This window comes from Vulpes vulpes, chromosome 8 (assembly GCF_048418805.1).
Source record: "Vulpes vulpes isolate BD-2025 chromosome 8, VulVul3, whole genome shotgun sequence".
Lineage (NCBI taxonomy): Eukaryota > Metazoa > Chordata > Mammalia > Carnivora > Canidae > Vulpes > Vulpes vulpes.
In genome coordinates, this window is record NC_132787.1 from 32848819 (window position 1) to 32876273 (window position 27455).

The following is a 27455-nucleotide window of genomic DNA, read 5'->3' on the forward strand; positions in this document are numbered from 1 at the left end:
TTTAAAAAAAAAAAAAAGATGGTTTTTCGGGCCCCGAGGTGGCTGATTTGGCTCAGACCATGATCCCAGAGTGCTGGGATCGAGTCCCACATCCGCTCCAGCTCGGCCGAGAGTCTGCTCCTCCCTCTCCCCCTCCCCTGCTCATGCTCTCTCTCTGAAATAAATAAAATTCTTAAAAAAAAAAAAAAAAAAAAAAAAAGATGGTTTTTCAGTCATCTAGGTGAGAGGTAATAGGGTGGAGGGGGAAAGAAACCAGGATATCTATCAGTGGAGATGCAGCAATCAGGTGTCTCGGGGCGGGGACGACAGAGGTTGAATCTTGTCCGTGCGGTACGTGCTGGGGGCAGAGGCTTGGGGTGGAGGCCAAAAAAAAAAGCACGAGAGGAATCCAGAGGCTTGGAAGTCTGGCGCTCAGGTACCTGAGAGCGGAAGCCCGGGTGGACTGAGTGGGGGAGGGAGGGAGGGATGTAGAAAGTCACGGCCAGGGATCCCTGGGTGGCGCAGTGGTTTGGCGCTTGCCTTTGGCCCAGGGCGCGATCCTGGAGACCCGGGATCGAATCCCACGTCGGGCTCCCGGTGCATGGAGCCTGCTTCTCCCTCTGCCTGTGTCTCTGCCTCTCTCTCTCTCTCTCTGTGACTATCATAAATAAATAAAAATTAAAAAAATAAATAAATAAAAAAAATAAAACCTAGCTGTAGGCTGGAAAAAAAAAAAAAAGAAAGTCACGGCCGCCTAAATCCCAGATGGAGGAGAATCTGCGTCCAGGCCCTGCGGAAAGTCAGGCTCAGCGGAGGAGGAGGGGCCGGCGGCGGCGGAGGGGCGTGGTCCCCCGAGCCGCCCCGCCCCGAGCCCCGCCCCGAGCCCCGCCCCCGAGCCCCGCCCCGCCCCGCCCCCAACGCCTCTCCGCGGGGCGGAGTCCCAGGCGCCCGCCGCCCCCTCGCCCTCGCGGCCCGCAGTCGGCCGGTGCGTCCGGAGCGCTGCAGCCTCGCCATGCTGGGCATGATCAAGAACTCGCTGTTCGGGAGCGTAGAGACGTGGCCTTGGCAGGTTGTGAGCCAAGGGGGCAAGGTAGGCCCGCAGGGCTGCCGAGGACCTGAAGCGGGCTGCGCCCCCCACCGCACCCTGACCGGGGCTGGAGCGGCTTGTGACGGGCGGTGGGACGGCGATTGCCCCAGAATGTGCGTCTTGGCCTCTGCCGGGGGCGGGGGGCACGGCCGTCCAGTGCCCTGGCGCCCGGCACGGGAGCTGGGAAGGAGGAAGTAAGAGGGAAGTTCCGAGCAGCAGGCTGAGGGCTCCGCCGGAGGAGGTTGCTCCGAGGGCGGGCTCCCGGGGTGGCGACAAAACAGCGCCTGTTGAATGCATTGGTTCATTTTAACATCCCAGGCATTCTGAGCATTTGTTTGCTGAGACCGAAAACGTTCATGTCCGTAAAAACTTCCCAACTACAGGAGCAATGAGTGTAAAAGAACAAGACCTGTGCTCCACAGAGGTGTATGTGCAAGGGAGGGAGCATGGGGAAGGAACAAGCCATCCTGCCAGGGGGCTGATGAGGGGGGGGCCTTCGGAAGACACTTCCTCTGGGCCTCCGGATGTTAAGAGTGCACAGAAAAGGGAAGAGTATGTGCAAAGGCCCAGAGCTATAAAATGGTATGCGGGCCAGTGGAATTCCCAGAGTTGGGTCCTAGAATACAGGATGGGTGAATGAAGCATAACTGCTCTATCCCCCACCTCCCAAGATTTACATCAGTGCTAACACAAGCGAATTGGACTGCCCCTGAAAACAGTCTGCCACTAGACGATAGTCTCCTTGCAAACAGGTACTTCATGCACTTGGCATACTCCCCTCCTCGCTCAGAACCTGGCATGTTTAAGGACTGTGTTGTCTGGGGGCCAGGTTCTGGCATTTAGTACTATGATGGTCACACAAAAACCCTCAACCAGACTCTAGTCTGGACTTCAAGCAGCTATAACCAGAGGCCTGTCACTTCATCTGAGTTCCCTCAGCTGCCACTGGAATGACCAAGTTTAGGCCAGATCAGGGGTGACATCTGCAGATGCCTACAATCCTCCAGGCAGGTTATGGAAATGAGTGAAGCTGGCTGGGTCAGACTCTAAGGCAAGGTGGGGACTGAGGCGAAACCAAGAGAGAACTCAGAGCCCCATCTGGAGAGGCAGTAATCTTGTTAGGCAGTGATGCAAACCAGGCTTGCCAGATTTTTAAGGAAAACCAGAAATCTGGACTTCATGTGAGCTCTCCCTAGTTAAAATTAATTTATCCAACAAGTAACTATTTGCTGAATGCCATCTGTGCGCCAGTCACTCTTACAGGCAGTAGGGATAAAGCAAGGAACAAAACCAACAAAAATTTCTGGCCTCGTGGAGCTTACCTTTTAGTGGCTAACACACAAACAGGTCAAATATATCTTTCTTTATCAGATGGTGATGAGGGCTGTGAAAAAAAACAAGTGAGGAAGGGAGGCAGGAGTGGGGAATTTTAGGAATGAGGCTGTGGTTTTGAGTGGGGCAAACATGTCAGTTTCAACTGTTGGCAACTGCCTACAAATGTTTGCAAACTGCAGGCCATAGGCTCTGTCTGTGGCTAGACGGTGACTGTGTGCCATGTGCATGCCAGTCTGTGGATCAGGCCCAGCGCTATCTAGGGTACTTGTTGGCCCTAATGCTTAAAGAATCTACATGTTACCAACAGCTCCCCGAGTGCTTTCCTTTCTGTAGTGGAATCCAGCTCACTTGGTCTTTTGGGGGGGACAATGGCCAACACAAGGTCTGGGCTGCTCTGCTGCCTGTTTGCCCTCAGATCCCTCCCTGGCTCGTTCCCTGCGTCTCAGTCTGGAGTCTGCAGTGGGGGTTGATTCCAGTTGCTTGCTTCCTGGGCACCAATGTCAGTCGACTTGCAGTGAGGTTCACCCAGTGGGAGGTACCAGTGGGAGATAAGAGGGTGGGAGGAAGGGTAGAAGGTGTTTCTCCCTCTCCTCCCAACTATCGGGTCTCTGGCACCAAGAGTTTCTCTGTAGCTCTGGCTTTTTCTAAACAGGCCACCATGGTTCTAGCTTCCATCGAGTGATCCAGGTATCTGAGCTCAGGTAACAGAATCCTCCCTCTTCGTCTCCTAGGGTGCTCACTCATGTCTGGGTTGCCTCACTGTTCCCTGTTGGGCAACTCAGCTCTTCTGTTATCTGTGAAATTAATTCCTTGAAACAAAGTGCCTTAGTTCAAAATACTCTAGTAGTTTCTGTTTACTGTTAGACCCTTAGTGATACAGTGTCACCTGCCACTGATTTGGTTCCTCTAGGGATAAATACAGCTCCCTGATAAGCATCTTCCCTCAACATTTGATGGGAATATGGCACCGTAGGCGATATTGCTACCAGGCTGATGCGAATCATTTAACCTGAGTGATCTCAGTTTCTGCAGCTGCAGACTGGGTATAAAAATCTCTCCCATCTACTTGCAGAGTAACGAAAAATATCACATCTTTTAAAAACATGAAAATGCTTTGTAAACTAATACACCCTACAAATGTAGTGATATCATTACATCAGAACTCAGCTCTGCTCTTAATAACTGTGTAGTCACAGGCAACTTACTTAACTTCTCTGAAACCACTCTTGAGAGGAAATAAGAATGTTTGGAAGTTTAAATGAGATAACCAGTTATAAGTTGTTCAACAAAATACCTAGCACTTGGTTGGGTATGGTAACGGTCAGCTTCCCATCAGTTTCACAGGTAACTTTGGGTAAGCTACTTAAACCTCCTAACCACTCTGAACTCTGAATATGTATTCTCGACTGTAATATGAGAATGACAGTGCCCCTGTGACAATTACTTAACTATTCAAAGATACTTATAAGCCTTTTTTAAAAATATATACAAATTCAGGGGGCTATTATTTTGAAGACAGACCCTCCCTGAAATTATCTCTCTTGCCCTGGAAAGCATCTGGGTCAGGAACCATTGCCCACTTTCTTGGGCAAATTGATGACAGACAGCAGGCCCTGTGTGGCTCAGGTTTAAGCATACCAGATGTTCAGGACTGATTGTGATGGCGAGGTCCAGGCTACCGCATAACTTATCAGGTGCCTCCCACATTGCCTCAGGAAGGAGGAGGGCACATTGCTCTCTGTGTTGGATTAGGTGGGTGTGTGGATGCTCAGAGCAGGACTGTTGTTAATAACTGACATCTTAATGGGATTTTTTTTTCCAGCCTGTGCACGTTGGTTAGGACCTGACAACCTGGGTTTGAATCCGAGCTCTACCACTTGCCCACTGTAACCTAACCCCCTGTCCATCCAGTTTCATCTGAAAATAAAGATAAAAGCACTCACTTCTTCTCAGGATCATTGGAGGGATTGAATGAACAAATCTGTGCAAAATATTAAAAATAATACCTGACACATAACAAGTACTGAGTTAGATTATTTTCTTATTTTTTTTAAGATTTTATTTATTTATTCATATGAGTCAGAGAGAGAGAGAGAGACAGAGACAGAGAGAGACAGGCAGAGAAACAGGCAGAGGGAGAAGCAGGCTCCATGCAGGTAGCCTGACGTGGGACTCGATCCCAGGACTCCAGGATCACGCTCTGGGCCGAGGGTGGTGGTGCTAAACCGCTGCCCAGATTATTTTCTTATAATGAGAAAGCTGGCTTCCAGAACCAACATGTATACCTATCATAGCAGGTAGCAAGGAAAAAAATTGATGCAGAGGGCCTTGCAAAGCCCATAGCAAGAGGCATTGTTGCAAGATCCCTGTCTGGAATTTGAACTTGACCAGGGTTCCCAGTAAACATTGAAAATTGGTGTTGGTGGCCGTGGGCCAAATCCTCACCTGACTGGGAGCATAAACTGGCTGGATCTGGGACAAAGGTGGGCTTATTATGTTCCATATGACAAGTACACACACTAAAGACGTTAAATTTGAAGAATCCAACGTGTTGGCTGTGTTAACCTAGGTGCTTTATTTTCCACAGAGATAGAGAAGACTCTAAATTCTGCTCCCTGGAGAACTAGAGTAGTTTTATAATATCCATCTCTCAAACTTAAATCTTCACAATGATCCCATGGTTCAAATGAAAGTTTATAGACATAGATGCTATAAAAACAGATGGGACCTGCCGGAGTATCACCTTAGGATATTGTGAGTTTGCTTTGCTCCAGCATAGATACAATTAGACTGACTTCTCATCTTCTACTCAGCTATTTCTATTGTATTCCTTGTCATTAGAGTAAAACCAGGCTTTACTCCACAGCGTCCTTTCCCACAAATACTTATAGTACCTACTATATGCAAGACATTGTACTAGATGCTAAGAGAAACAGTGGTAAACACAGATTGCTCCTGACCCCAAGGGGCTTATGGTTGCAGATGGAGATTAAACACATTATTATTGTGTTGTGAAAGTACAGGAGCCTATAAAAAAATCTCATGGGAACTTGTTTTCGATTAGGATCCTCTTTGAGGAGTGACCTTTAGGTTGGGACTTTCTGGATAAGTGGGGTCTATCAGGCAGAGACAGGAAAGAGATATTCCAGGCAGAAGAAGGGGCAAGTACAGAGGTCCTGGGGCAGGATTGACCATGGCATTGAAGGAAACAGTGGAAGGCCAGTGAGGAAGTACTCTGGGTATAGTTGGCAAGGTAGGTAGAAGCTAGGTGGTACTTGGACCACCTGGGATAGGTTAAGAACTTGGTGAATGAGGGCTTTTAGCTTTAATTTCCCCTTTTACTGATGACTCTCAAAGTTACATCTCTATATCAGTCTCCTGCTGAGCTCCAGACCTACATGTCCAGCTGCTTGTCTGTAACAGAAGGCAGGTGAAGTGATAGATGTGAAAGGGCCTTTCTAACCTTAGTCTTTGTTATCCACCTTTGGAGTTCATAGGAAGCAGGGATCACTCAGGAAGAGGAGGTGGAGCTGAGCCATAAAGATTGGTAGAATTATCATGGGGGCCCTGGCTCTCTGAATTAAACTGGATTCCTTTCTTGTCAGCCTTTCTTCCCTTGCCCTGGACTGTCTGCCTGAGGAACAGGCTGAGAGCACAGATCACCTATACCATCCCCAGAACTCCTTTCTCTTCCAGGACCCCTCCCACTCAAAATCCCATATTTGGATCACAAAGTCCGTTGAATTAATTTATTTTGTTTTGTTTTTAAGATTCTACTTTTTTTTTTTTTTTTTTTTTTTTTTTTAAGAGAGAGAGAGTGAGAGAGAGAGGACAAGCAGGGGGAGGGACAGAGGGAGAAGCAGACTCTTCTCTGAGCAGGGAGCCCAATGTGGAACTCAATCCCAGGACTCTGGATTCGTGACCTAAGCCTAACCCAGGTGCCCCAGTTGAACTAATTTGGGGTAGTTGAAACCAACCTGTGCTCAGCTCACCGTCACTGGAACAATGGTTATAAAATCCTCCCTATGACAGCCTGAGTTCTTCAGAGGTCTGGCCTCTGTCAGAATCTCCAGCCCCTCTCTTGCTGTTCCTTGTTTGACAGCCTTTGCTCTAGCCCCAATGAGCCACTTGTATTCCTTGCCTGCAGCACACTGTTCTGTTCTGCTCTTTTATACCTGTGGTGCCTGCTAACTGAAATCACGCTCCCCAGACTATCAGAACATTTACTGCATCATAAAATAATTTCATAATCTTCTCACCACTCGACTAGACTGCCCATATCATATTAATCTCCAAATCCATAGCACCTGGCAGAGGTTTTCAATAATACTTCCTCAATAAGTCCATGCATCAGTGACTGAATGTCTAGCTAAATGATCTATGAGCACCTTGAAGTCAGCCTGACCTAGCCAGACACATAAACACACACCCATGCCCCCAAAATAACCTAAGTAGTCCTCCTCTGTGTTCTCAGTGCCCTGCCTCTCTTAAACATATCATGAGATTATAACCCTTTTTCCTGGCTACTTCTATTAGACCATACGCTTCCTGATGTCAGAGACTGTGTCTTTCATCTCTGTCTCTTAGCACCTGGCACAGTACCCAGCACATAGTAGAAACTCCATAGTTGTTGGTTGAATGAATAAGAAAGGAAAGAGCCAACCAGCTCTTTTCTCCAGTGAGAGCTTGTCATTGGTTTCTCCATCTATGAGAGAAGAAGCTGCATTAAATGACTTCTGATGCCCCTGTTCTGAGTTTGACACAGACATACAAATGTCTATCAGAAAGAACTAACTCAATAGCTAAAGAAAGATGCTGAAAAGCACTCACATTGTCCCCCATGGAGTGTAGAGCCCTGCAGTAAGCATCAGACCAAGGTTTGGAGGTTGGAATTCTGGTTCCCTTTTCACCACTTAATAACTATGTGTTCTTGGGCAATTCTATTCCTCTGGTTCTTCATTTCCTCTTTGAGAAAATTAGTTGGATTGGATGAACTTTAACCTCTTTCAGGCAGAAAATTCTGTGATTCACAGAGTAGCTTTTCTAGAATTTTAAACATAAGTGGCAAGACTCAATAGGCCAACAAATGAGGGGTGAATCTAGTTTCTACTATGACAGAACCAAGAAAGGTCAAAACTCCCCAGATTTATACATCATTTGCTACTGAAGGTCCTTTGGAAATGTTTCACTTTGCAAGGGGAGGACCTCATAGCAGTCCTCAGAATTAGTAGCCACAGTGGATTTGCAGCTTCTGGAGCTATTTTCCTGGCTCCATGTGGAGGGAAGTTGATGAAATTGGCACTCAGAAACCTTTCCGATTTTCCCAGCCCCTTTCTCACTATTCTCCTTTAATTGTGTATTACAAAAGAAAAAAAAAAGGTATTTTTTTCATTCTAAACATAAAATTATAATGTAAATGTACTTTTTCAGACTGTACAGGCCCCTTAGCCTGCCAGCCCTACCCACCTCCAGAGAGTCATCCTATCACCTTTGGAGTTGAGAACTTGCAGTCTAGGATGTGACAGGGAAGCCTGTTTGCCCAGCTAGGGCAGCCAAGTCCTCTTTTAGTTCATAGGAACTGTTTTTCCTATGTCTGTTTTTCATAATTGTTAGTAAGAGAGGCAGCTCCTTAATCACTAAACAGACACCTGATCGTTTATGATACTCCATGGTATAGTTCTGGTCCACAAAGACTTTATAGCAGATTTTTCAACCTGCACCAGTATTCCATTACCAGATAGCAAAATCAATATAGAGTACATCTCCATTCTCTTAGTGGAATATGGAATAAAATTCACTTGACTAGAGCAGAAGTCAACAGGAAAGAAAGAAAAGGCCAGTAGTACTGGAAAGCCTCCCCTCCATCAGGGTACAGTATTATCTTGTGAAACTTTGTTTCAATCATGTGGATGTTCTTGACAGGGCATGATGTAAAACTGCATTTCTTGTTTTGGATCATGATTCTTTTTCAAGTTTGGAAAACATAGTCTTATAGTGTATGTTTAAGGAATACAAAATTATATGAGATACCAAAAGGCAAGGAGGAGGGGGTAAAGAAGAGCTGTGTGGGTCTGTTGGGCAAAGGAAAATGACCTTAGGACAGAAACTTGCATGGAGAGTGGTCATGATCAGCAGGGGTCCTGCCAGGGAGGAAGGCTTTCTGGGGAAGTGGCAGTAGCGATGGGCATTCAGGGGAGTCGGTACAATTTAGATGAATGGGAATGAGGAGTTGCATCTGGGAGTACAGAGTGAAGAGAACTTTACTCTGATCCTTCTTGACCTGTGGCTCTGCTTCTAGAATGACGTTAATCCTGGGGCCTTAGAGTTTGTGGCCTTATTGTTGCAGCTCCTTCTTTCCTCCTTTCCAATTTTCTTCTGTTTCCTGGCTCTCCTGTCATTCAGAAGTTGGATCTCCTGGCTTGATCCTCTGATTTACTTTTCTGTTTTCTACTTCTTTGCTTTTTACTTGACTTTCTGGGAGATTTCCTTCAGGTTTATCTTCTGACTTCTCTACTGAATTTTTCATTTCTTTTTTTTTTAATTTTTAAAAAAGATTTTATTTATTCATTCATGAGAGAGGCAGAGACATAGGCAGAGAGAGAAGCAGGCTCCATGCAGGGAGCCCAATGTGGGACTCGATCCCAGGACTCCAGGATCACGCCCTGGGCCAAAGGCAGATGCTAAACCACTGAGCCACTCAGGGACCCCCTATTTTCAATTTCTAAAAGCTCTTTTATCTCTAAACATTCTATTTTTATAGCATTCTAGGGATGTTCTGAGTGGCTTGGGACGCATATCTTCTCTTGGCTCCCTGAGGATATTATTTGAAGCTTTTTCTGCTGACAGTACATTTGTAAGAAATCTCAGAAATCTTTTTCTCATGGCCCTTCATACTCATACTGTCTCTTCTACCCTGTCACCACGCCCAGGTTCGTTATGGAAAGTTCTTTAGCAGTTCTAGGGATGCCTGGGTGGCTCAGTGGTTGAGACCCTGCCTTTGGTCCAAGGTGATATCCTGAAGAGCCAGGATCCAGTCCCACATCAGGGTCCCGGCATGGAGCCTGCTTCTCCCTCTTCCTGTGTCTCTGCCTCTGTGTGTGTATGTGTGTGTGTGTGTGTGTATCTCATGAATGAATAAATAAAATCTTTTTTAAAAATAAAAATAAGTAAATAAAATAAAGCTCTTTAGCAGTTCTTATAACTGCACCATTACAGCTTCTAGAGTGATCACAGGTTGCCACTTTAAATCTCTTAAGCATGTGTATTCTGTGTCTAGGAAGAAGTCTCCTATGAGGAAAGGACCTGTGAAGGTGGGCGGTTTGCCACAGTGGAAGTGACTGATAAGCCTGTGGATGAGGGTCTAAGGGAAGCAATGCCCAAAGTCATGAAGTACGTGGGAGGCACCAATGACAAGGGTGAGTATCCCTGAGGGATGTGACTCTGGTCTCAGAGGAAAGCTTGCTAGGTCCCGTGACATCAGGGGAAAATACAGCGAGGGGCCACAGGACACCTGTCACCACCTGCTTCAGTAGCATGTGAACTTGTACTGTGTGCACAGGATGCTCTAGGGGACCACACCAATGTCATCCCTGCCTACCCACCAGTAGGCGGTATCCCTGCTCCATATTACTGATGGATGCTTCTCGTCCAGGTGTGAACTGTATAGACACTCTGGTTTTTTTTTTAATCCCACAGCTCTGATAGTATCTTTGGATTGGTTGACTGAATGAAGAAAGCCAAGTCACAGAGCCAGGCCAGCCTCAGACTTGAGACCTCTTGCCTCCAGGCTGACTATCTCTGCTCAGTCCTCTGATCGCTCAAAATCTGTGGGGTACTGAGGCTTAGTGAATAATGAGTATGGCAGGTCCTCAGCTCTGTTCTGGCAAATGAAGGGTCTGAGAATTTGGGGGCTACTCCATTCTTAGACTTGGCACTTTATGCTGGCTGGAGGATAGGGGTATTTTTAAAATGATGAACCTGAAGTTTCAGTGTACCTGTCAATATATAAACCATGTTTAAATATGAATTTAACTCTAAAGCTCTCTAATTTGGACTACTCTTTAGAATCAGTGCAAACCCAAAATGGGTCAGAAAATGAGGTGAAAAAAGAGATGTGATGTTTAATTTTATGGATATTTTTTCAAGCTGATAATTTGGAAAGTCAGAAACTGGTATTAACCTCAGTAACATTTGGTAGTAAAGAAACCAGGCTTTGGACAATAAGTCAATTAGTAGGAGGTCAGGAAGAAATCTTTTCCTTCTCGGGGCACCTGGGTGGCTCAGTGGTTGAGTGTCTGCCTTTGGCTTAGATCGTGATCCTGGGGTCCTGGGATCGAGTCCCACAGCAGGCTTCCCGCAGGAAGCCTGCTTCTCCATCTGCTTATGTCTCTGTCTCTCTCTCTGTGTCCCTCATGAATAAATAAATAAAATCTTTAAAAAAAGAAAAAAAATATTTTCCTTCATAGTACTGTTGTAACTTTTTTTTTTAAGAAGACAATATGTATAAAAATGATAAAACTGGGGGTGCCTGGGTGGCTCAGTTTGTTGAGCACCTGACTCTTGATTTCAGCTCAGGTCATGATCTCAGGGTCTTGAGATTGAGCCCCACAGCTCTATGAGCAGCATGAAGTCTGCTGGGAATTCTCTCTCTCTCTCTCTCTCTCTCTCTCCCTCTGCCCCTCCCCCCCTTAAGTAAATACATGTCTTTAAAAAAAATTTTTAAATGATAAAACTCATTAAAGAAAATCTTGAAAATAACAAAACAGCACCCCTGATCCATCTTTTTTAATATGATCATTGTTGTCTTCTGAATGTATTTCTTTAGAGCTTTTTAATAGACCTTTAAAATGTAATCATAGTGTTTGTGCAATTATATATCTTTCTGTTGTTACTTATAACTATTTTCCACTATTGCTCAATACTCTTCTTAAGTCTGATTCTTAATAGCTACATTATATTGCATCATGTGTCTATAATTTACTTACACATATTCTTTTTGGAACATTGATATGGCTCCCAGTCTCTCACAATTATTAATTCTGCTGCAATGAATATCCTATTACCTCTAGCCTTTTCCATATTTTGATCTTTTTTTTTAAGATTTTATTTATTTATTCATGAGAGACAGAGAGAGAGAGAGAGATCAAGGCAGAGACGCAGGCAAGGGGAGAAGCAGGCTCCACGCAGGGAGTCTAATGTGGGACTCCACCTCGGATCTCCAGGATCATGCCCTGGGCTGAAGGCAGCGCTAAACTGCTGAGCCACCCAGGTTGCCCCTTTTCCATATTTTGGATTACTTGCTTAAAATTTATATTTAAATAGAAAATAATTAGATACCAGGATATTTACAGTCTTAATGTATATTACCAAATAATTTTTTTCCAAATGAGTTGGGTCACTACAGTCCTATTTCCAAAGTACACAAATAAGAGCTTTTTTTTAAATGTATCTGACTATATATTTTTTAATGCCTAAAAAGGTTTGTTATTAATTTCAAGAACAAAAAATACTATCTTGGAAGAAGAATGAGACTAGCAGATCTTCCACAGTCCTGAACAAGTTCTGTCTATAATACCCATCTCACTCTGTGGGTTTTTATGTTTTCAGGAATCGGAATGGGGATGACAGTTCCTGTTTCCTTTGCTGTGTTTCCTGGTGATGATGGCTCCCTACAGAAGAAATTAAAAGTCTGGTTCCGGATTCCAAACCAGTTTCAAAGCAACCCGCCGGTTCCCACCGATGACAGCATTAAGATCGAGGAGAGGGAAAGCATCACTGTCTATTCCCTGTAAGGAGATGATTCTTTAGGCATCCAAGGGTAACATCTGATTTCCATAACCACTCCTTGATCATCTGCAGTGAGCATTTGCATTAAATGTGTATTTTATTCCAGTTTTATAGAGATAGAATTAACATATATTAACTTAAAGTATACAACATAAAATGCTTTGATATATATAAATATTATGAAATGATCATCCCAGTAAGTTCAGTTAACATCCATCATAGTTATTTCTTTCTTGAGTTGAGAACTTTAAAGATCTGCTTTCTTAATAACTTTCAAATATACATTATAGTATTGTTAACTATAGTCACCTTGCTTTGCATTATTACATTCCCAGGACAAATTTATCTTATAGCTGGAAATTTGTACCTTTTGACCACCTTCACCCATTTCTCCCATTCCCTACCCACATCCCATCTCTGGCAACCACCAGTCTCTTCTACCTATGAGTTTGGTTGTGTGGTTGTTTTTTTTAAATTCTACATACAAGTGAGATCATGTAGCATTTTCCTTTCTCTGAAATATCACTTAGCATAATATCCTTAAGGTCATCCATGTTATCACAAATGGCAGATTTTCTGTGTTTTTTTAATGGCTGAATCGTATTGCTTTGTGTATATATACCACATCTTTATCCATTCATCTGTTGATGGGCCTTACATTGTTTCCATGCCTTGGCTATTGTAAATAATGCTTCAATGAACAATGGCAGTGTAAATATCTCTTCAAGATAGTGATTTCCTCCTTTTTTAAAAAAAAAATTTATAAGTGATCTCAATTCCTTTATATATATATATATATACCCAGAAGCCCAGAAGTGGAATTGTTGGATCATATGGTAGTTCTTTTAGTTTTTTTGATGAACCTCCATACTGTTTTCCACAGTGGCTGCACTAATTCACATTCCCACCGACACTGCACAAGGATTCCCTTTTCTCCATAGCCTCACTAACACTTGTTTTCCCTTGTGTTTTTGATATTCGCCATTCTAATTGATGTAAAGTGGTATCTCATTTTGGCTTTGGTTTGTATTTCACTAGTGATGAGTGATGTTGAGCACCTTTTCATGTACCTATTGGCCTTTGTATGTCTTCTTTGGAAAAATGTCTATTCAGATCCTCTGCCCATCTTTTAATCAAAATGTTTGGCTTTTTTGCTATTGAGTCATAAGAGTTCTTTATATATTTTGGCTTTTAATTCCTTATCAGATATATGATTTGCAAACATTTTCTCCCATTGAGTGAGTAGATTGCTTTTTTGTTACAGTGATGGTTTCCTTTGCTATATAGAAGCTTTTTAGTTTGACAAAAACTCATTTATTTTTGCTTTTGTCACCAAATACAAAAAACTGTTGCCAAGATTAATGCCAAGGAGCTTACTCCTTATGTTTTCTTCTAGGAATCTAATCGTTTCAGGTCTTAATGTTCAAGTCTTTAACCTATTTTACATTGATTTTGGTGTATGGTATAAGATAGAGGTCCAATTTCAATCTTTTGCCTGTTGCTGTCCAGTTTTCCAGACACTGTCTATTGAAGACACTGTTTTTGGCTTCTTAATTCTAGGTAGGTTGACCATATATACATGAGTTTTTTTCTGACCTCTCTATTCTGTTTCATTGATCTATATGCCTATTTTTATATAAACACCATACTGTTTTGATTACAATAACTTTGTAATACAGTTTGAAATTAGGAAATATTCTTAGCTTTATTCTTTTTTCTCAAAATTGCTTGGCTATTTGGGGTCTTTTGTAGTTCCATACAAATATTAGAGTTGGTTTTCTTTTTCTGTGGAAAAATTCCATTGGAATTTTGATGGATTTTGCATTGAATCTGTAGATTGCTTTCCATAGTATATACATCTTAAGAATATTAATTTTTCCAGTGCATGAGCTTGGAATATCTTTTCACTTATTTGTCTCTTCTCCAATTTTCTTCATTAATGTCTTAGAGTTTTCAGTGTATAGATTTTTTACCTCCCTGGTTAAATTTATTCCTAGATATTTTTTATTTTATTTTATTCACACATTTGATAGAGAGAAAGAGCAAGAGAGAGAGAGAGAGAGAACATGAACAAGGTGAGGGGCAGAAGGAGAAGCAGACTCCCTGCTGAGCAGGGACCCCCCAATGTGGGACTCCATCCCAGTACTCTAGGATCATGACCTAAGCTGAAGGCAGATGCTTAACTGACTGAGCCACCCAGGCACCCCTATTCCTAGGTATTTTATTCTTTTTGATACAAATTGGGTTTTTTTCTAATTAATTTATATTGTTGATGAATTAAGTTAAGAAATACCGAGTCCTGACAATTTCTCATTTCATTCTCTTTAGCTTATAGCCCACAAACATTTGCATTGTATCTGAATAAATACTTTGCCAGTTGCCAAATTGACTTGGATAGAGTATCCCCTCAGTTTAAGCTAAGCACCTGCATTAGTCACAGTAAGGTTCTGGGAGACTCCAGGAATATCTAAGCCAAACTCTAGTTTGAGGTCATGAATACATAAATGAGTATATGAATATATAGGACTTGAGGGACCTCCTTTTTTATTCCATGCTCCCCTTGAATGCCAGACGACAAGGAATATTTGCCAGAACTGGACTGCCACCCCCTTAGTTGTTCACTATCCATGGTCCTTTGAGCAGAGCACACATGCATCCTATTATCATTATCATCCTATTTCCAGGGCCTTATTTGAGGTCATATTTCTTTTGACTATAGAGCATAACAGGGTGGCAGATGGTTACATATTTTTATTCTTTGGGTCTGAACTCTTCAAAAAACAAGTCTCTTGTAGATAATCAGTGACTCCCCATTTGTTAAAATCCTACATTGTAACAAACGCTGAACCATGTACAGTCAGAGACCAGGAACTTTACCAGTATTAACTATAAGTGTGGATTTGGTTCTGCTCTAGAAAAACCTAAAGAAAAATAGGTTAACAAATAATCTTGCATTGGGCCTGAACATGTAACTTTCTCTGGAACTGACACTAATGCTGGGAATGTGAGCTTGTATGCTCTGAGCAGCCCTAAGCCAGGTGCTGCAGAGCCCCCCAGAGGACAGTGAGTGTACTGCAGCGGGGCCCCTAGCTCTTCTACTCCAGCCATCCATCATTCAGACTCTCCAGCCTTCACTACAGAGGCTGCAGAGAAAGCAAACTCTAGGAACAGACTATCTTTCCCGAGGGCAAGGACTAGAGTGGGGAAGCGAGGTGGTGGCGGTGGTACAAAATTTTAAGGAGGCACCCACTTTCAAGTGCACAGCTGTCTAAGTGCAGGATTGGCACTGAGAGTGAGTGCCTCCTTGAACCTTGGGTGCTGTCTTTTCTGTCTCACCCTTATTCCTGCTCCCTCTTTTCCATTCTCTTTCTCGAGTCTTGGGATGCAAGCTGGTACACCCTGATGAACAAGTATATTTTTGTTTGAATCCCAGAATGATGCTCGGGGAGTCACTGAGCCTAAGACAGTTTCCCCATCTGCTAAGTGCCTGTAACAACCTACCTCATAGGATTACTACTAAAGAATATCTTTTAGTACTTACTAAAATGCGTCTGTTTTTACAGATGACTTACTATGTATGACCTGTGGTAGGTTTCAGTAATTATTTTTTCCCTTTGCCCCTTTTGATTTCGTAAGGAATAGCATTGGCATGATTAAATCAGTTCACTTCAAGCAGACTTCAAGCAGACAGGGCTGGTGTTTTTACCAGAGCCAGGGTAATGAGTTGGCACGATGCTTTTCTTTTGTCCCTAACTTTTTAGTATGGAAATTTTCAAACTTATAACAAGATAGAATAAGGTAATGAAATCCTATGGAACTCATCACTCACCTTCAGTGATAATTAACTCAACTCCAGGGCAGATTTGTGTCATATGTACCCTCACAACTGCCACCCAGCCCCTCTGCTGGGTTATTTTGAGACAAACTGCAGACATTATATTAATTTCATCCATAAATACTTCAGTGTGGCTACAAAAAACTTTTTATAAAGACAATCATAATGTCTTACTCCTCCTAAAATTTTAACACCATTTCATTAGTGTCATAATAATATAAAATGTCCAGGGTTCAGATTTCTGCCACTATCTGGTAATTTGCTTTTAAAGTTTGTTTGCACCTGGATCCAAATAAAATCCATCCATTGCAATTATCTGGTGTACCTTTTAAGCTTTTACTAACCTGTGGCTTTTCTCACTACCACACCTTTTCATTTTTCATTGCTACTTATGGATCATTTGTCCTATTGTTTCCCATAGTCTGAATTTTGCAGACTACCTTTCCATTGGCATTTTAACATGTTCTCTGCCTCTGGCATTGCCTGTAAATTATTAGTTAGAACCAGAGGCATGGTCAGATATAGGTTGGCGCTTTCAACAAGGATATTTCATAAGTAATGGTGTATACCGCCATCAGGGACTCATAACGTTTGCTATCCTCTGTTTTTGTGATGTCAGTGGCTGTAGATCACCCTTACTTAGATGCCTTGCCTCAATAGAGTTTGTAAAAATGATAATGTGTCTATCTTTCCTTCATTTATTAGCTGGAATACTTTGATAAAGAGAAACCTCCCCTCATCTGCTGTTTGGTTTCCTTGAGTCGGAGTCACAGGGAAAAGGCAAGATACCTTCTCTTTAGCTTGTTGCCTTCTCTTTGTCTGTTTTCAGAAGAATGATTTCATTCCTGAACTTCCTCTACAGGCAAGGTGATGGTGATCCCTGTTTTTTGAGCATCAATATAAACATACGAATTTAAACATAATTGATGTGTTTCTGTTCTTTCAGTTGTTCTTACTGATGCTGAAATTGTCCCATCTTTGGCCAGTGGGAGCCTCTTCAAACTGGTTTCTTCGTCCTTTTGATATGACTCTAGTACTCTATGGTAGCTTCCTTGGCTTCTGGTATGACAAAGTGTTGCAAACACATTTTGGCATTTCTTGCCCTAAAGCTGGAATTAGCTGTTTCTCCAAGGAACCCTGGTTCCTTATGGTGGGATGGAAAAAAAGCTACTATCAAAGTCAGGTCTGTGGAAGATTCCTGTTAATTCCCTGAAACCTAAACAGATGAGTGCGATAAATACAGTGTCTAGCTTGGCTCTGTGGATGCTTTTTTCGCCTAACACCTGGTCCTAAAACTAGCTTGTGTTATTCCTCAGCTAGCCACTTGGTGTCACTGCACAGTCAAATGTGCATTTAAAAGCCCCTTCCTGTGGAAGGCAGAGTGAACGAGGTAGTAGATGGCAAAAGTACTAGTTCAAATACATGGTAAGTGCATTTGATGGCAAAATTACTTCTAAAATGAAAGCCTTGCATCCTTAATTCAGGCTCCCTTTTGTATGACCTTGGAAAGGGATTTTCAGAAGGGATTGTGCATTTATTAGTAGTATATATTACCTGTCAGTGGGTAGAAGGTTAAAAAGGAATAACACTCTCAGAATCTTAGTATTCACAAGATGCAATAGAAGTATCCTTCACACTTATATGGGTGGCCATATTCCAGGTCCCTCTGTGTTCCCTAAAGGCCACCTAGGTTACAGCACAGCTTCCTTAGCGCAATGTGGCACTGGTTTCAACAGAGACCAATGGCAGGAGAGGATGGATGGTAATGAAATTTCTTAGTGAAATGGTGAAATGTAAAAGAAAGAATTGGAAACAATGATCTCATTGTCAGGGTGACCTGTGATCCAATCCTAGCTCTCCTGCTCCATGGCCATGGGACCTCTGGTGTGTTACCAAGCCTCTCTGTGCCTTGGTTTCTCTAAGTACAGAATGGAGGTACCTAACAGCCAGGGTTGTTGTGATGAGGAAACATGGTGTCCATAGATGCCTACACAATGCTGGACGTTAGGTAGATGCTCAGTAAATGTTAGCCTGTTTCTCTTGGAAAGAAAGGGCCCAACTGCTAACCCAAAGGGTGCTCCATTTTATTGCTTAGGAGCACTTTAGATCAGTGTTAGCCAAGTTCCTAGATAATTCCAGCACCCATTTGTAATCACAGGAGGCCCTAGCCATGGATAACATAACACAGCTTTGCCTCTGGTTTGCTCAACACCCAAACTCTGTCATCTTGATTTCAAGGAGCCTCACCTGACCACTCTATCAAAAATAGCACCCCTCCTTTTCTGTCTTTTTACCCTGCTTGACTTTTCTTCACCTTACTTATTCTCACTTGCGTTATATAACCCATTTGTCCATTTGTTCATTGTTCTGTCCCTCACTAGAATATTCTTGAGGGCAGGGCTTGAGCTATCCTCTAGTAAGTGCTCAGTTGAAAGTTGGGCAATAAATAAGCTAGTGAAAGTCTGGGTCCTTGCCTTCCCCACATTTCTCCTTTTTTGCTGTCCTCCCTAAAGATCTTGGTCCTTTTCCATTGTCACCCTTCCATTGGTATATCTCCAACCCGACCATCTCTCCAGCTCCCTGAAATGTCTTAGCATTTATCAGACTCAACATGATGACCAAGATGATGCCATTTACACATGTATTCATTCATTCAAAAAAAACACCCCATGTATTCATTATTCACTTTTTCTGTGCCAAGAATTGTTTCTGGTGCTTGAAATAGAGCAGGGGAACAAGCAAAGTATCCGCTCTTTGAGGCAGCAAAAACATCCTGGTGGGGAAAACAGACGAGAAACAAATGTCCCTGATATTTCAGGCCTGTGTTATTTCAGAGATGAAAAGTGGTATTTGTGGATTGAAACTATAGGGAAGCATATTTCTTACTGGAAAACACTTTGGCATGAAGTATTTCCCAGTAAGAGGGACAGGCAATGAGGTGATGAAGCCCTGGCCCTGGGGAGCTTATGCGCCATCTGGACAGACATACAGAAGGTATGCCATGTAATGTGTGTGCTCAGTGGCAGGTTCAGTTCCATTTGGCAAATGTCTCTTGAGCACCTCTGACACTGAAGCCTCCTCACTTCTGAGAGTCCTGACAGTGACAAGGTTCTGAATCAAAAACCTAATCACCATTTCCCCCCACAACTGGTCAAATAACCCCTAGTCTTTTATGGATGGCTACTTGGAAGTAGCTTCAATCACCATTTCTGGGTGGATGAGCCCGAGTCAACACAGCTGGTGCTACTGCATCTCCCAAGCACCAGCTCCCTGGGAGGCGTCTCCACATAAACCTTCCCAAGGTTTCCCAAATCAATACGTCAAAAATGGATTTCCTCCCAGACCTGATGCCCTGTGTTCTGTTTCACTAAAAGTCCCCTCCATCCTCCTGCTCATCCCATTCAAATGGCATCCTGACACGTTCACCTTCCACATCAGCTGTTGGCCAAGTCCTTGTCACCTCCTGACCGTGCCTTCCCTTCCATCTGCAGCTCCTCTTGCCTGAACTATTGCTGTGTCCTCTTGATTATTTCTAAGTCTTCCTCCTCTGCCCCTCTACAGTGTCCTTTTCTCACTGCCAGCCATAAAGCATGAGACCAATCCTACTACCACCCTCTGCCTCTCAACTCTGCTTTGGACCTCGGACCTGCCTCTGACCTGCCTCTGACCTAGGCACATGTTAGGATTGGGAACAGAGCCCCAGCTGGTGATAAAATGAGATGGGGGATGGATAGACTTTGAGTTGGGTTCCCAAATGTCCAGCCAGGCAGTGAAGCCTAGTAAAAATGCTTTGTCATGGCATTTAATCCACGATGTGGTCCTGCTCTGTGTCCACCTGCTCTCAGGATATGCCAACCTCCTACCTCCCCCCGAACACCTACACATGCAGCATTCACTTCCACTCACCCAGCTCCTCCCATGGCCCTTCTCCAGCCTCTGCTTATTGGAAACTGTGTGAGGCCCGGCATTTTTGTCATAGTGTTCATTACTGACATCAAGAAGAGATGCTCAATAAACAATGGCTTAATATCAGGTCTTCCATGATGCCTTCCCTTCATGTTATAAGTCAGAGCTAATCATTTCCTATTCCCCACCCCCAGAGCATTCCATCTGTACCTTCTGCCTTCATTCTAGTGCTTCCATCTGCCTTATATAATTTTTATGTGTGTTTCTGGCCTGACCACTACAGTGAGACCTCACAAGGGTAGAAAGACGTCTTTATCATCTTTACAACTGTGTGGTGTCTCACTTGTGTTTTGTGCCCTGTCATGTTCAACTTGGCAAGCATGGTTCAGTCTGACTGAATGAAATAAATGCCTTATGATGTGAAGCTTCTTTCCTATTGACTTGGAATTATCAGCTCCTAGTCTCAACACTACTTTTGCCTAGCACAGAGCTATGTGCATAGCAGACTCTCCCTCAAATTTGTGTTCATTTGTTGATTTGCTAGACCAAGTCAGAGAGTCAGGCTCAGACCATCCATTTCTTTGTCTATGTCACTGCATGCCTCAACCATTATGATTTTGTTTTTGTTTTTTTTTTCCCTTGGCCCAAAGCCTCCATTTGTTAGCCCACCTCATTGATGCCTGCCTCATTCCCACCCCGCAAACTCTTCCAGATTGTTCCAAACGCTTCCAGACAGCTCCTTTTGTGTTTCTGGAATCAAGGGTGTTGTGTGGAATCAAGGGGGTTGTGTGTCTTTACTCGGTTCCCATAGTAACCAAATTCTTTCTTCCAAATACTGATCCCTGACATGGGCGGGGGGGCGGGGGGGGGATGATAAAATACAGTGCCCTGGAGGAGAGTTTCTTTGAAGATGGAGACAGAGACTTGTTAATAGGCTTACAAAAATATTGTATAGACTTCATGTTAACCTCCTTTGAGGAGCTCAGAGTGCTTTATGAGAATTCTGGAAGTCACACTCAAATGTGCTTGTGAGCTTGGAGAGCTGTGGGCACTGTGTTCTCCTCTGTGTACACCTTGGAAGCTGAGGCAGGGAGGAATGAGGTGGCTTATCCCAGAACGAGCTGAGGAGCTAGCACTGGGCCTCTGTCCTATACATGAAGGCTATGCACCTGGTTGGGTTTGGTGTTCTGGCTTATTTGTGCAGTTCTGTGACTGGGTGAGGGCGTGTTGGTTAGGCTGGCCGTGAGAGGAACACATGTATTTGCTGTTTCATAACCCATTCACTTGCTTATTTTCTAGAAAAATGCTTCCATGATGAAGCAAGAAGGAAATTTTTATCCTCATTATCAGCTTCTCAGTCAGCCTGGGAATACATATTTTTAAATTGGTCTTTTTGTTGTTTTGGGAGGGTTTTTTTTAGTGCATTTAAAAATCCCCAAATGATGACATTCTCTGTATCACTTGCTGGGTCTTCTTGTATTTCTCAGACAGCTCCTTCTCCCGTGGCCCTTGCCAAGGGCTCTCCTTCCACCCACCACTTGGGGACTAGGATTCTCAAGAGTGACCTGCTGACACCCTGTCTGCTCACCATCTAGGCCTCGTCTCCCTCCTTACCATGATTATAGCCAGTACCCACTCACTGAGGACTCCCAGTAACTGTCACTAGGCCCACCTCCTTCCCAAATCAGGATCTCTGGCTCCAGTTCTTTCCCAGGTTGGAGGAAATTTGCGCAGTGCCTGACACATAGGTACACGAATATATTTCATAGACACACCCTCATATCAACATGCACCCAAACCATATCACTGGAAGCCCTGGAGAATCCTCAACTTCTCCCTTTCCCTCTGCCCTCCCCTCATATCCAGTCACCTGTCAAGTTTGCCTTTGTCCAGAGGCCTTTGCCATCTCACACTTGACTGTTTCCTGGCCTCCAGTAATTCCATCTCTTTCCCTCCAGTGCCACCAAAGCTATCAAAACACAACCTAACACAATCATGTCAGCCCTTACTTTCAAAGCAAGGTCCACCTTTGCATCTAGGATCAAAATCCTTGGCATAGCATTCAAGGCTCTTCCCAGTGGGCTCCAGTCAATCCAGTTTCCTTGTTTGAATTCCCACCACTGTTCCCTTAGTGTGTGCTTTGGATTTTATTATATGAATGAGTGAATATGGAGGCAAACAGTCTTAAGCACTATCATCTTGAGGTCTATCAACCTGAAGACCTGAAGACACTAACTTTTGTTGTTTACTCCAGAATTGTTGATTTAGCCAAAGGATCTAACATGTGTCAGGCACTGTATTAGGCGCTCAGGCTACACCAGTGAACAAAACATAACAAAGATCCCTGCCTTCATGGGGCCTATTCTACCAGGAAACTCAGACCATAAACAATGAACACAATAAATGAATTATATAGTATGTTAGAAGGTCATAAGTGCTGTGAAAAAAAGAGAAATTAAAAAAGAAAGAGAGGAAGAGAGTGAAAAGAAAAGAAAAAACAAGGATAAAAAAGGAAAAAGAATGAGAAGGGGGAGCAGGGTTAAAGATTAAATAAGATTTTGAGAGAAGGGCCAGTCGAGAAGGTGAGATTGTTCATCGAGCCACCTCTTCATTACTAGTCTCTCTTCCTGGCCTGATATTTTTCTTAATTTTTTATTTGTTTTCAAAGATTCTATTTATTTATTCATGAGAGACACAGAGAGAGAGAGAGAGAGAGAGGCAGAGATACAGGCAGAGGAGAAGCAGGCTCCATGCATGGAGCCTGACGTGGGACTCGATCCCAGTCTCCAGGATCACACCCTGGGCTGAGGGCAGCGCTAAACCACTGAGCCACCCGGGCTGCCCTTCCTGGCCTGATATTACTTGAGATCACTGTCATGTCCTTCATCCCAGGAGGCAGGGAACTAGATGGCTGTTCTCAACAATTGCAAAGTAACAGTAATAGCTGCTGTTCATTGTGGGCTTACTGTGCGCTGGGCACTACGCTGAACTGTCCACCATCTTGTCTCCCTTCATCTTCACAACAGCCTTCTGAGATTGATAAAATCAGCCCGATTTAACAGATGAAGGACCTGAAGGTTAGAGAAGTTAAGGCATTTACCCAAGGCCATGAGCTAGAAAGGGGCTGAGGTAGGACTGAGCATACAACTAGCCCTTTTGCCACCAAATGATCAGTGTAGGTATTTGAGGACCACTCCTTCTTTAGACGTTTCCAAAACCCTGTAGACTTAAAGCCAACATGGTTTGTTTTCAAGGATAATAATTGAGTGTCATAGCATGAGTGTGGGATACAGGGGACACTCAATTCCTGCTCCTACATTCAGCATCTGATCTGTCTCAGGCAAGTGGTTTGCAATCCATAGAAAATCTCTGAAAATAATTGCATTGTCTTGCAGGCTTTTATTGCCAGAACACTCTTTCCTTAATGTTCATCCTCGGTCTCCTAATCCAGTTTCCTCTCATTTGAGCCTCAGTGAAGCTAGAGTTCAACTTTCTTCATCTGCCTTAAAGTCTTTCTTCAAGATACTTGAACCAAACCTCTTCTATTCCAGATTGGTCTCAGTTCTGTCCATGTTCTATAGCAGTTGTCTAGACGTTGGAAGAACCAATGCCTTAGAGATGAAATCCTCGGTATTTTTACATCAATAACCCTGTAATCAACATACTGAATGCTTGTCGAGCATGACTAACCACTTATAAAAGAGCAAAGTGTGACTCAGAGAACCCCACCAAAAATAATGCATTTGGCCTAATCTTGGCCTGGTGCAGATTCAGACTTTTGAGTCATAAAGCTCATTAGAAATGGGGACATATTTGACTCTAATAAAGATTTTAGTGCAACCCAGATTTAGAGTGGTATATTTAGGGTAGGCCGCAGGATGAATTTTGGAGCGTAGGCAGATGACGTAAGGAGGGAATAATCATCTTGAAAAGACAAGCTTTATTCCTTCTCTGTCACCACCTTCTGCCATTAAGAGAAAAGCCTGATTTAGGCAAGTCTTTTTACTTACTAGAAAAAGAAGGCTTTCATGATTTGAGCAGGAAAAGGGGTTTATTAGAAGTGATTTCTTTATTTGGGGTATGCTTAAAGCTTGCCAAGGGGCCTCCCAAGGTTTCCCTGGGTCCCTGCCTTTGGTCGCTCTGTTTTTTAACAAAGCTGCTACTTGTCACTGCTCTGCTGTGCTCACTCATCAGAAAGGATCTGCTGGGGGAGAAGCATTAGCTGCAGCTCCTCCTTAACTAATGCCCCTGCAGCCTCCTCCTTCCCCAGCGACTCTCTCCATGTCTGTTTCTGACTCTCATTCTTCCCCTTGCCTTCATCCCCAATCATATTTCCACCCAGATGCATCATTTTTACTCCCAGTACGCTGTAGAGAAGGAGTCAGAATGCTGTCTTCCCATGAATAGTACTCAGGAACAAACCAATTGCATTTTAGTTGGGCAGTGCCCCTACCCACCCTCCAGATCCCTTCCAGCTAAAACCCTACCCTTTTCCCACTATGTGTTTCTCACTTTCCCTTTTTGTTTTTTGGATTATTCTGCTGCCCCTCCTCCTTACTCTACCACCCTTGGATCGTAATGTAAAATTCTTTTACCATGTCAAGAAATTATTAAAAACGCAAAAAAAAAAAAAAAAAAAGAGGGGCCAAGAGGAGGAGCTGCCAAGGCAGTAGAGAGCTAGAGAGAAGGGTAAAGGCATGGCCTAGGGGAAGGTCAGCCTACTGTCACCCAGGGACAATTCAGAAAGCAAAGGGAAGCTCACACTTAGTACTTGACTGTCATGTTTCAGGCTCTGCATTGGTGTTATTTCACATCCATTATTGTATTTAATGCTCATAACAACCCTGGAGGAAAAAGACAGCATATCCCAGGTGTACAAACGAGCATCTGAGGCTCAGAGGGGTCAAATCCACCCATCTGGGAAGTGGCAGATGTGCAGTCTCACTACTCTAGTGTGCTTGTAAGAGCAGCAGGTGACAACTTCTTTTTTAAAGATCCCCCTCTCTTGGAGACCATGTTTTCTCTTAACCAGCCCCTTGCTTTTGTCCCTCAGGCAATTTGGTGGTTATGCCAAGGAAGCTGACTACGTAGCTCATGCCGCCCAGCTCCGTACTGCCCTAGAGGGCACGGCCACTTGCCGGAGTGACATCTACTTCTGCACTGGGTATGACCCTCCCATGAAGCCCTACGGACGTCGCAATGAGGTCTGGCTGGTGAAAGCATGAGTAACGCGCTGAGTTAGAACTTCCCGGACGGGTGTTTCTGTGTTTCCACTTCCTCAGGGGAGAAGGAGGGAGCACAGCTTCCAACTGTATCTCTAGCTTAATCCAACTTTCCTTCAAAGCCATGTACTGCCAATTTTCTGAAACATGTGTATTTTGTCCATGCTCTTTCTCTCCCGGTGGGAAATAATTCAGCCAAGATAGGCAGCATCCTTCGAACTGACTGAGACATTTCTGTGGTAGATGAGAAAAAATCCAGCAAACATTCTCTCAGCTCTCTGGGTCCCTCAGAACTGATCTTTAAAAATTATTGAACCTGTGTTTTTGTTGTTGAGGGAGGGAAATGTGATTTGTGCATGATCCTTCCTCTGTGATTCTTAGGAGGCCTTTGTCTGAAAATAAAGATCTTTGACTTAAAACAGCTGAGACCAATCCAGAGTATAGTGATTTCCAAGACCGCACAGTCTTATAAGGAATATCATTATGAGTACTAATGATGATATTTACTGTTACAGGAATCCCATATTTAGTTCCAAAGTCCTTCAGAATATAAAGCCACAGATCCCGGGGTGGAAGGGCATGTACCACATGCTTGCATACATCTATATCATAGACATTTACCATGACCATGTCACAGTGATTCTACAATCATAAGTGGAGGATCCTGTTTGCAGTTGTGATCTACAAAGGGCTCCAGGAATGACAAAAGTAAACCAAGGAGAAAAATCATCACATTCTGATACACATCCCTGGAGGCAAAAAATCTGCTTGGAGGCTTTATTCGTGAGGGTAAGATGAGGTGACAAAAAAATGAGGTCCAGTTTCATGAATTGAAGAAGAATGAGCAGTTTGGCCTGCAGAGAAGGAAAGGGACCCCCTACCACCACACCCAAGGCTGTGAGGGGCAGGTGGGAAAGTGGCTGAGCTGGAACAGAATGTGTGAGTAAGGAATAGAATGTGTGAGCAAGCAAGAGGACAGAAGAGCCTAGCAGGTTACAGGACGTGTGGAGTGTATGCTGATCTCTCAGGATGCACCAAGGCCTGGCCCTATCAGCAGCCCTCCCCGGGACAGCTGGACAGGTTTTAATGGAAAAACCCACCTTGGCACCCATCAGAAAGTTACTGCGTGAGCAGTGAGGAAAGAGATAAAAATGAGCTTGAATCCTCACCAAGAAAGGTTCCCCATTGGACATAAAATGGGATGTGCTGGGACACCTGGGTGGCTCAGTGGTTGAACACCTGCTTTTGGCTTGGGTCGTGCATGATCCCAGGGTCCTGAGATCAAGTCCTGCATCACGCTCCCCGCAGAGAGCCTGCTTCTCCCTCTGCCTATGTCTCTGCCTCTCTCTGTGTGTCTCTCATAAGTAAATAAATAAAATCTTTAAAAAAGAAAAAAAAAGGGATTTGCTAAGGAAAGGGGTAAGAGCTATGTCATCACCTTTCCTGGCAACCGTTCAGAACACCAATCCCTTCTGAAGATCAGTGGGAAAGCACACTGAGTCTTGACCACCTGGCAGACACCATGCTGGGTGCCTTATGTGATCCCCATGTACCCCGTATATGCACCCTGTGAGAGAGGTATCATTGTGACCCCCACACACAGCTGAGGGCCTGTAGTCTCACACCCTGAACTCAGGGCCAACACAAAGGTGCAGCCATGGGGGCCTTAGGGCATGTCGAAGAGTTTGAATTTTAGGAAAAGTAAATGAATGACTTTGAGCAGGAACACAACATCATCGTGTTTTAAAGGGAAAATTCTGTCCTCAGTGTGGAAAATCGATCAGAAGGGAATGCAACCAGAGGTAGGAAGACCAGTTACAAAACTCTAAGATGATGGAGGCCTAGAAGCCAGGGTAGGGGCATGGGGGTGGGGAGAAGGGAACCGTTGGAGAGAAACAGGATCAACAGGACTGGGAAGGGAGCAGGTGAGTGAAGTGAGGGAGAAGGGGTCAGGTGCAATGCCCAGGAAGTTGGCTGGGGTGGGGTGGTTGGGGCTGCCACTCTCAGCAGTGGGGAGCATAGGGAGGAAGCAGGTGATCAAGAGCAGCGTGCACTAGACCGGGGTTAGGTCCCCAGAGCACCTGACTGAGGCTGTCTCCTAGACAATTGGAAGTGGGGTCTGATGCTAAAAAAAGAAACCTGAGGGGCGCCTGGGTGGCTCAGTCAGTTAAGTGTCTGCCTTTGGCTCAGGTCATGATCCCAGGGTCCTGGGATGGAACCCTGCATCCAGCTTCCTGCTCAGCAGGGAGCCTGCTTCTCCCTCTCCCTCTGCCACTCCCCTTGCTAATATTCCCCAACCCCTCTC

The 27455-nt window shown here is 44.0% G+C and overlaps 1 protein-coding gene across 2 annotated transcripts; it reads left to right on the forward strand.

Annotated features, from left to right (window-relative positions):
* The first annotated feature begins 911 nt into the window (after positions 1–911).
* On the forward strand, positions 912–25571 carry HEBP1 (heme binding protein 1). 2 transcript variants are annotated; one of them, XM_025995197.2, is made up of 4 exons: positions 912–1069; positions 9678–9816; positions 12008–12188; positions 24982–25571. In XM_025995197.2, exons 1-4 carry the CDS (start codon positions 992–994, stop codon positions 25151–25153), a joined length of 570 nt encoding a protein of 189 aa, XP_025850982.1. In that variant the 5' UTR covers positions 912–991; the 3' UTR covers positions 25154–25571. The 2 variants fall into 2 exon arrangements, with proteins under 2 accessions (XP_025850982.1, XP_072622103.1); XM_072766002.1 differs by lacking the exon at positions 912–1069 and adding an exon at positions 1440–1490.
* The last annotated feature ends 1884 nt before the right edge of the window (positions 25572–27455 follow it).